The sequence below is a fragment of the Micrasema longulum genome, unplaced genomic scaffold (genome assembly GCF_059751315.1).
Source record: "Micrasema longulum isolate JH-2025_06_02 unplaced genomic scaffold, ASM5975131v1 h1tg001296l, whole genome shotgun sequence".
In the NCBI taxonomy this organism is placed as follows: domain Eukaryota; kingdom Metazoa; phylum Arthropoda; class Insecta; order Trichoptera; family Brachycentridae; genus Micrasema; species Micrasema longulum.
In genome coordinates, this window is record NW_028278483.1 from 366633 (window position 1) to 377665 (window position 11033).

The following is an 11033-nucleotide window of genomic DNA, read 5'->3' on the forward strand; positions in this document are numbered from 1 at the left end:
AGTATTGTGAGGGTGGTATTATTGTTACACGTAAAACAAGATAACAAATGCTGGAACAGTTACAGTAATGCGTGAAAGGTATTTGTTATTGATAAGTGGATTTTCGTATTTGTAAATTAATTATTTATTTAAATAAAATATACAAAAAAGACTTTGTTTTGTTTTACATTTTGTACACTATAAAATAAATTTCCGATCGCCATTATAGATTTGACCATTAATACACTGCGATTAATCAATTTACATGGATTGATATGGAAAAAAAAACACATACTTCGGTTACATCACTGAACATCACCGACTCACGTTAGAGACAGATCAACTTATAATTTATTCAGTTTATTTGTACACCTTAACACGGCAGTCATGTTCCAAAACCGATCGGCATATTATTTTTAATTAATGATATAAATTTTGATGCCTTTAAATTGTTCATCTCAGAGGTACACCTGACGACAGCCTAATAATTTGAGCAATACACGGCAAAAACGGGCTAATTAATTATTAATGAATTTTACAGTAGAGCAAAAAGAATAAAAATCACAAAAATTTCAGATACTGGATTAATATATTTAGCCTTTTTTGTTCCGCTAGGTATTGCTATGGCAGTTCCCAGCAGGCTGCAAAGTTTTAGACAGTTTTTAGAAACTCTCATTTGAAACGCTGTCATGTTGATTTTTTAATTTTATTTTTGCACCACAACAAGCCCTGGCCTCCTAAGGCCCAATTAGTGGTAAATTACATCACAGAACACCCAGGCTTGAGAAAAATCACATTTTTATTTTTTGTGTTCTCACCGGGAATCGAACCCGGAATCTTTCGTGTGTGAGTCAAGCGTCTTGACCACTACACCACAGAGGTTTTAATATGATTAATCTGATAATTTTAATAATTCCTAGTGTCTCATCAAACTTCTATCATCAAGATGTCTACGAAATCTAAAATTGGTCGGGATACTCAACCTCGACGCATAAAATGCGTACAGAGGCACGCGTCTTTACGCACTATTTTTGTATGGCCGGCGCTTATGGCACTTAACCGGTTAAAAAAATAGGTTTTCAATTAATGCAAAATGTATTTTCACACACAAGCACAGAAAACAAAAAATGGAAAAAATGTCCACTTAGAATAAAAAAAAAACTCCTTCCATGAACAGACAAAAACAAGTTTATTAAACCAACCGTTGTCTTTTTTACTGGGTTTCTGCCAGTCATGACTCCATATGTTTTTCCTACCATTTATCTAGACAAGGAGCCACATTTTGTTGATTGTGAATGTGCCATTCTATTGAACTAATTCAGGAAAATGCTACTAGCCTGTTTTTGCCGTGTTCCCTTGTTTTAAGCGGTCGGTAAATAGAAGATACTACATACATAGAAATAGTAAAATGTCTCTGTTCCTTTCGGAATACAATTACAAGGAGATCATTCCAGAACCTTCTTACTCTGAACATTTTGAAAGAAAGTATGTGCTTGTAATATGAAAATATATAAAAATTAATACATATTTACTAAGTTGGCACATTTGGTTCAGTTGAGCATTGAAATAAAGGAAAAGTAAGTACAAATAACAAATTATTAATTATTTAGTTAGTATTTAAAAAATAAGCATTAAAATAAATGAAACGCGTGGCAGCAAATTTGTTCCAAAATTTTTGAATTTCAAACAAAAACAGCGGCAAATGGAAGTTGTTCAGGTGTCACTAAATGAAGTCAACGCTGATGCAGAATTACTGAAACGTGTTATAACAGGTGACAAAATATGACTTTACGGACATGACGACGAAACCAAGGCTCAATCGTCCCAGTGGAGGCATTCTGAATCGCCAAGACGAAAATCGCAGAGCACGTCTAACTTTAGCGGCTGCCACAGAAAAAGTAAACAATGAATACAGCTGAAAATTTTAGCATATTTCAGGGGCATGTATACCAACATAATTTTGAAAAAAATTGTCAATCAGACTCTCCAAACCAGCAACATTGAAAATTTCCTGCTATTTTCTAAACACATCTCGTATGCACATACCGATATAGTAATTGATTGTTTTCTATAGTAACTAATAGAAAGTTGTGTTTTTTTTATACAAATAAATTATATTGATGATTTTTGTAGATATTTCTTGATAAAACTCCATAGTTAATGATTTAGATAAAATTATAAATAAAACTGCTGGGTTTAGTTTCACTTTTATTTAATTTTTCCAATGAGCGCTTTCGCCTAAGAAGGCATCTTCAGGACTGGTACCTGTGTATAATTTTATCTAAATCATTACTAATTAAATCACTATTCGTATATTTTGTTTATTGATTTTAAAAATCAAAATATTTTCCGTTTCATATTAGCGAAGGGTGGTTTTAAATTTGCTCCAGTCGGTGGCGTGCGTTCCATAAGGCAAAAGAGCAATGCCCCCCCTACTAGATTATCATAAAACTATTAGTAATATCAAAAATTAAATGTTAAAATGCAAGAATAAAAAACCAAGAATTTAAAAAATCACATGAACGATGATGTACGTCAAATTAAAATTATTCCAAAATAAAAGTTGGACAGTTGCACGTAAATTCAGTTCGACATTATGAGTTTAACAGACTATGTGTTTATATTGTTTCCCTCGCATTTTATTTTGCAACACCTAAACAGTTTTAGGAATAACAGCAGTTACTTTGGTTGAAGTGACTTGGGTAATTTCAACATTGACTACAGCCGATGAGATAAAGCGATTTTTGTGAAGGAAATTGTCCGACAAGATTTTTCACATAACATTTAATAATACACTAGCAGCTATTAAGCTGATGCGTGTATATAAAGTGTACAAGTGTACGTGGTTATTAAACATTATAAATTGATGTGTGCGTCTAGTTAACATTGACTGAACTAGCACCGATCACTTTCTCGGGAAGGCCATTCCGTTTCTCCTGGGGTTGGATGAGAAGGAGGCAGTGTTTAGTTTCAATAAATGACCTCTGAGACGGCGGTTTTCACTCATAGTGAACATTGATTTCAACTTGGGTACATTATATTGCTCAGTTAAGATTTTGAACATTAATAATGTGCTGTGTTATTTTTCCTGCTGCCTACCCTAGTTAAAAACTGCGCTCGCCATTACCTCCAATGAATACCGAAATGTTTCCTGCAAATCTCTCATAAATACACATCTTTATTTTTAATCAATAATGCCAAAACTACAGGCACCATCTACCACAAAACTACAGCAATGAGGAAGTTCAGTGGTTTTTAAAATATTTTTTTAATTGTTAAAAGTTTATCAAACTAAGCTAAAAAATATTGCACGTAAGTAAATATTTTCTGTATCCAATTCCCGTAGCACTGAACTTCTCCATTGAGATACACCGATAACAGACATTGTGGTTATCCGATTCAATATTAAATTAAATGTAAATCTATTTTACACATTTGTACTTAGTAAGTTACAATTTAGAATATTCATTATATAATATTACACTCCGATAACCCCTTTCAATTTACATACACATTTAGCTTTTTGACAATAAAAGTAATATTATTAATGCATTAGATTCAAATTATAAATGCGTGAAAATTATAATACAATACAATACTATATCTTATATATCTTTTGAACTGGGGTTATTTTTACATTTATAAAAATACTGTTATAAAAAGATGGTAGTAACATATTCATGTAAAAAACCAGTTGTCTGCATTTAATAAGTAGCAGAAAAATGTGGTCATATGTACAACGTATATCCAGAAGTGTAAGTTCTGTTTGTATTTCTTGCCATCGCTGCACTGCGATCGCAGTTTCGCGCATGCGTGGTATTTACCCTGATCTAGCGAGGAGTTAGCTGATTGTTGTGTACTGTTTGTGGTGGTTGTTTAAAATGCCGAATAAAATTTCAAATCTCTCCGCTTGCGAGATAAGGTCTGTAATTTGTTTCATTAATGCGAAGAACATTAGACCGGTCTACATTCATCGACAGTTATTTATTTGACACTTTATATACATCTACAATATATATACATATAAGGGCAGGCATATTGCCTTAAGGCAATTTCTTCCTACCTACCCAAACCGTTCAGTTTGAGAAAATTATAAATACTGCGAGGTATACGGAAAATATGCAACAAGTGATAATAAAGAGACTAAAGACAATCTTCAAAGGTGTTGCCGAGCCTGAAACGTCTTTCCTACACGGAGAGACCGGAAACTCTTATAGAGACATACGAGATACCCAACAGTCACTATGGCTGCCCGAATTCGGATCACATGTTCAGCTTGAACAAGATGCTCTACTTCGAAGCCACAGTCTGAAACTGAAGAAAACTAGATTCAATCTAAATCCACGGAAACATTTCCTGAGTAATAGGGTTGTCGATGGTTGGAATAAGCTGCCGCAAGAGCTGGTCTCTCGGCGTGTAGTCTCAATAATTTTTTAAAAATGGACTAGATTTGTTTTTGGAAAGGTTAAAGTGCGCTAACAACTAACTTTCGTTAAAATAGATTTAAGTAAATCAGCTTTAATTCGCTCGCTTAAAATAATAATAATAATGGCAAGGAGATGGGTGAGACAGTTCTATGAAGGTTGTGATAGTGATAAACGAAGTAGGCGTCCCCTTTTATGAAGAAGGAATACAAAAGACTTTGCCGCGCTATAAGTGTCCACGAAATGGTGGGAGTTATGTAGAAAATCAATCATACTTTCTGGAAATACGTATGTCGTATTTGCAAAAAATATTAGTCAACATATTAAAACGAAGCAATTATTTAGTAATGTTATTTGAACTTTGGGTCTGTTAGCTTAGTTTTCTAAGAAATGTTGTAGGTATCTGTGATGAAAGTCACAGTGAAGAAAAAGTTAAAATCAATTACTCCTAATTGGAATTTCACAAACAATCAAAAAATGTTTTTTTTTTAAAGATCTATTCAAATTAAATTTAACGTTTTCTGTGCTTCTAGGTATTGCTCCAGCATTTTCCAGCAGGGCTTCGAAATTTTAGGCATATAAAATAAACAAACAGTGTGTCATTAAAGACACCATTGCCTCAAAAAAACGCAATTAAAATTGTCTAAAAATAATAATGAAGCTAAGTAATGATTTAGTTTTATGTATTTAATTTTGTTACTGTTATTTACAATACACGAATCTGCTTTCATGCTCATGTCTCAACTTGCTAAATCCGTATTAAGTCGGGACTTCCAGATGAGTTAGAAAGCGAAATAATTCACACAAATTGGGCAAAAGCTAAAATAATTTAAAAGTAAGACAACTGACATTTTAGTTAGTAAAAATTATGGGGATAAATGAAATTAACACATAAGTAAAATTTAGAATAAACTCCAAACCTTGATATCTCAAATTTAATGTTTTGCAGACCTGTGCTTTTGACATTGAAAAAAAAACATTCGACAGTAAGAGAAATCCGTGAAATTACACAAAAAATTGTCATATAAATACTATACGTATCCTTTGATAAAAGGTAACCCGGTTGAAACAGATTTTTGATATCTCTGATATGTCTCGCCGAAGAAATTCACCAATGTTTGTTCTTCGAAGTAAACTCTATCGTGGAAGAACGCCCACGAGGCCAGCGTGTACATAACAACACAAACTGGATTTAACAAAATAATCTGAAAGAAAAAATATAAAACAAAATGAAAGTGAAAATTATTAGTAGTCAATTAAAAACTAGTTTTATCAAATATGACACAGAAAACATAAAAACCCCACCACAAAACATACCAATGTGGAAGTCTAGACATTTACAGGGCCTATGACCTGTCACTGACAGATTTAAGTGATCTGTTGGCTGTTTCTTAGTATGGGCATAAGTACAGTACACTGCCAAGTAAACTATATAAATTTTCATAGTAAAAATATTAACAGTAATACAAAGAGACAGGGGATCATTGCAACATCCAACATTACATGTATCTATATTTTATTCAATACTAGTGCCCAAAGATCTGGCGAGATCGACTCTAGCAGACGACCTTCTTGTCTTGTTATCTGACACATGCGCTAATCTTTACTGCGCATATTTTGTTTTGCACGAGCTTTTACGCTAAATTTGTATGAAAAATATTAGATCTGGTAAAACCGTGGCTTGAGCGAGATATACTATATTTTTTTATTTTTTTTTTATTTTTTATTTAAATCTTAAAGTAGGGCACACATATCATACATATTGTTATGTGTGTTCTAATAATAACATTGCAAATATATTTAATTTATAAGTTGTTTATTGTCTTGACCATTATTTTAAATTTTGATATGTTTTTTTCTTCATAAATATTTTTTTCCATTTCGTAATACTTTTTAATTGCTTTAAATAAAATTGAATTTTGTGACTTTGCCTTTTTCCTAAATGGAAGTCTAATTTTGTTCTTTTCTCTAGTATTGTGATCGTGTTCATGCTGGTTCCGATCAATTTTTTTCCAAAATTCTGTGTGCGTTTGAGGGAGAAGACAACATACGTAATCCATGCAGTCCCGACGCACTCGCAGATATGCAGTTTGCTTGTAACCTCACTTTGAACATGCGTATTGACAGAATATTGGGAAAAAATATGTGATTTAGTTAAGAACAATTTGCGTACAATGTTAGGGCGCATAAAACAGTGGCGGATTTAGAAAGCGATGCCTGAGCTGTCATTGCACATGTTATCGCTCGTTTACACCACCATGTCAAAAATACATATGTTATAATATTATTAAACTTGACAAAATGCAAAGAAAAGTACTGCCAGTGTTTTTGGTCAGGAGCCGCCTGTGCTGTCCGCAAAATTTTCTAATGTAGATTTCTCGCTATATGGATATGAAGCTATTAAAAATATCGACATGTTCCTTAAAGGGGTGCGAATCCAACCATTTGTTTTTAAATGCAAACAAATATATTCACATGTCTTTTTGTCATTCGAGAGACCTCATTCATTCATCATACTCTATTGACGACACATTAATAACTGCTGTCAAAGTAAAAGGGCCACAGATAGTAGCGAGAAGCTTTATTCGGTACTCACAGAGAGAGGGAAAGGGACGAGTTTTGACGGAAACATATTTATATTGAAATAGCAAACCTGTGTACCGATGGACCAGTAAAACCAGCCAACGTAACTCGGATGTCTGCAGACAGAATACAATCCGTGAGTCACCAAAACATGATTCTCTTGTCTGTGAAATTGAACCTGAAAATTTAGACACATAAGTATTTACAAATTGCAAAAATTAAATAGCATAATGTTGTAATTTAGGATATATTTTTATTTATCACTATACTTTAATACTTTTATCTTAATAGCTTACATTAACTTTTTCTATTGCTCATTTTTTTTCAATGAGGCGTTAGTCACAAAAAAGTAATTAAATTATGTTATCATTCAATCGCAACTGTTGAAACAAGGTATGTGATAGTTTGAAACTTACACAGTGGTTGAAATTCTTCCTGGCAGTTAGCATAGCACCCTTCCTCATAATCTCTCCACCAATGCATACAGCAAGACCCAGTAAAGAAATTGTGAAGAATGTTTTAGATTCTGAAAAATAAATCATCGGGGCCCCGATTACAATTAGATGTTAACAGGGTTATCTTTGACTGTCTATAAAGAAAAACCGATATTTGTGTACAAAAATGATTATATTTGCATGAACATTTAAAGTATCTTTGTTAGTAACCTATGTATAATTGAACATGTTTAGAAGGAAAAATTGTATGCATATTCTGCTTTTCATACAGAAAACCTAATTTTACTTTGTAGATAAAATTGAAGATAAATGTTAACTTTCCATTGTAAAACTGAAGAACTTTTGTTGTTATTTCAATTTTTCCATTTATTGATTTTCAACCTACTCTTTGCGAAGTTAATATCATGTTTTTGTTTGTATATATTGTGAGTTGTGTACTTATTTAAATACATTTTTTCATAAAGTATAATAAAAAAATTTACATGTAGGATTTAGAGAATTGTTGTTAGGGAAGCTCCTACACCTGTTGCCTCCTGAGACCCTTAATCAGGCTCGCCTACTTCACAAGGCATCAGGTTCTCGCCGCCCTGAACGTCCATAGCTAAAAGTTTGTCGGCGTTTGTTCACGTCTGAAATATGGGAAGCGGACCTGACTGTAAAAAAGATACCAGTCTCGAAAATGTCACGTAAGCGATGAAACCGGTCACTGGTTATTCCAAATTTGTAGATCAAAGAACTTCCACAAAGAGTTTTGGCTAACAAACTTAAGTACGTTAGTTCAAGATTGGGAGCGCAGCGATGACCTCTGGGATTAATATTTAACTAAGTTGTTCATAATAGTAAGTAACCTGGGAAGAAGTACATCTCCAGGGCCCACTCCAGCCAGCTGGAGACAGCGGCTACCGCATACTGTAGGCTGTGGTTGAGGATGAAGGAGTCCACGGACAGTGAATCCGGGTTAGACACGGCGATGGCCAGGAACTCGCCGTAATGGAAGGCCGCCATCACCGCCGCGTACATGCCGAGCACGCGCCACCCGTCATTGAAGCAGGACAGGTACAACCCTGTCGCAAAGGCGCAACCGAGGAATGTGGACCGTATAGCAACCTGTTACATAAATTGATTAAAAAAATTATGGCTGTTTCCCTTTTATTTGTTTTAAAGCATTTTATAATTTAAGTTTCCCATTAAGTATAGACTTTTCATGGTACCGATCCTAATGTATGGGAGCAAAGTAAATAATTGGAAAAACAAGGATGAAAGTATGCTGAATGCTGTTAAAATACGATTTCCCAGGCGAATGTGTGGTAAAACTATGTACAATAGGTGCACAAATGTCGAGATCTGTAGATTACGCAAGGCTGAGGTAAGCATTATCGGCAAAATCAAGAAAGGAGTTCTGCATTGGTTTGGACATGTAGAGTGAATGGATGGAGAAAAAACGGCTAAAAGGATTTACAATGCGAATGGTGATGGATGCAGAAATTAAAGACGACCGAGAAAAAAGAGGCCGGACCACCGCACACCAGAGATTCTTCTGTGACATCTATTCTCAAAACTCAGAATTTTGCTGTTTTGGGCCCCAGTGGGGTGCTACGATTCGCATCCGTAGAGGAGAATAGGTGTTATGCGGGCGTCATATAGGCGTGACCTGGCTTTGTTAAACCGAATCATCGAAAGGGTCGAGAGTTTTAAATACCCGGGAGTATATGTTACAGAAAAGGGCAGCTTTCACAAAGAACTGTAGAAAAAAGAAAGTGAAAAAGAGTAGCAGACGCCACATTCAGCAGTGTGAAGGCTGTCTGTAGATCTCATATTTACTCACTTTAAAAAAAGGGTGCAAAAAAAATGTGTATATATATAAATGATACTAAGTTAAGTTTAAAAATGATTTAAAATAAAAAATAAAGTAGTTATTTTAAAAATAAAGTTTTAATTTTAATTAATGTACTAGTATGTAGTTTGTACCGTGTCAAAGTTGGCAGTAGATTCAGTATCATCATCATCACATGTCATCGTGTATTTGAATCAGGTTATGGTCCCGTGGCTAGTGTTGCGGACTCACGGGTCAGAGGTCCGAGGTTCGAACCCCACTCTACCCCAACTTGATTCCCACTTTCTAATAGTGAGTTATTTACAACTCGTTGAAAATGGCCCAAAATTCGAAATATTTGGGTAAATAAAAAGAATGCAAATATTTCCTTTTTTAAAAAAATATAGTGCCAGGAACCTAAAGCTGGGAGTTTAAAACCAAATGCAGCCTATACTATATAACGCCTGTCGAGTCAAACACTTAAATTATTCTTTCTCAGTATAGGCAAAAATGAATTTAGAAGGTTTTCAACAATATTTAGAGTTTGTCCAAATTTTTGTAGACAAGGACTGGATTCAACTCCCTGGGGAGCTGTTTATATTAACATATTACAACAGAGATGAAGAACATTGAAGAGAAGGTAATATAGAAGTCTAGGCATCTACAGAATGTTACACAGTGTGTAAAGTGGCCACTTAAACCAGCAATTGACAGGTCATAAGCCCTGTAGATGCCTAGACTTCTATATTACCTTCTCTTTAATGTTCTTCACCTCTGTTATAATATTTTAGAAGGTTTTATCAGCATACTGACGATGCCGTATTTTAACTTCGTAAAGAATGTTTCTGCCATGCCTGGGAGGAATGTAAATACGAAAATAGAGCCACAAACGAGTGTTTTCCACCCAGTGGCTTCTCTCTCAGGTGAGAATCGAGTAGAGATTAGTCTGCCTCGCTAGAACGTTTGCTTACGATGTCCGACGTCTCTGGCAGGAATAGTTATTTACTTTGTTTTGAATCAGGAAATATGGCACACATAAACATATTCTTATCTGTGCTCTAATAATAACAATGTACATATATTTAATTTATAAGTTGTTTAACACATATTTCCTTAATATTATGTTTGAACTTTGATTTTTTTTTCTTCTTAAATGTTTTTTCACATACCCTAATATTTTTTACTGATGTTGCTTTGATTACTGTGATATCCATGCATCTAAATAAGGTTATGAGATCAGAAAAATTGGCAGAAAATCACAATCAGCATTTGAAAGGTCAGATACGTCCACTTTCTACTACATCCAGCACAAATTAAACAAAAAAAATATATATTTTCACTACTTACATCGTATAAAAATCCTTTAAGATATATCCTTAAAAATATATTTATCACTGAAAAGTAAAGAAGAGGGCCCCAGAATATGGTTCCCCAAACTTTTGGCATCAATCCTAGGTACGCTTCCGTCAAATAAATGGAAGAAAATAGCAATGCCGAAGATGTAAAGTAAACGAGGCTCTGGTAGCCAATTTGTGTCATTTTGTACGTATTTTCCAAATATCACATCACGAACAATTTAAATCGGAAATAATAAAAAAATATATAACTTTCATTTTGTAGTTTTGTATTTTTGAGCAAAAAATACTGCAATTGACTGACATTAACACTAATTCTCATTAACTCCTAATAACCTCACATTTTGTTGTAGATTTTAGACAGTTCACTTTATAATGTTGCCAATACGCCAACAAAATATTTACCAACGGCTTTTATCGTTAA

General features: G+C 34.0%; 1 protein-coding gene across 1 annotated transcript; it reads right to left on the minus strand.

Moving 5' to 3' along the window:
- Window positions 1-5324: 5324 nt before the first annotated feature.
- Icmt (isoprenylcysteine carboxylmethyltransferase ste14) lies at window positions 5325-11003 on the minus strand. The gene is made up of 5 exons (XM_088234862.1): window positions 10602-11003; window positions 8290-8548; window positions 7403-7512; window positions 7057-7164; window positions 5325-5608 (listed from the first exon to the last, which is right to left on the minus strand). Exons 1-5 carry the CDS (start codon window positions 10791-10793, stop codon window positions 5435-5437), a joined length of 843 nt encoding a protein of 280 aa, XP_088090988.1. The 5' UTR covers window positions 10794-11003; the 3' UTR covers window positions 5325-5434.
- Window positions 11004-11033: the final 30 nt, after the last annotated feature.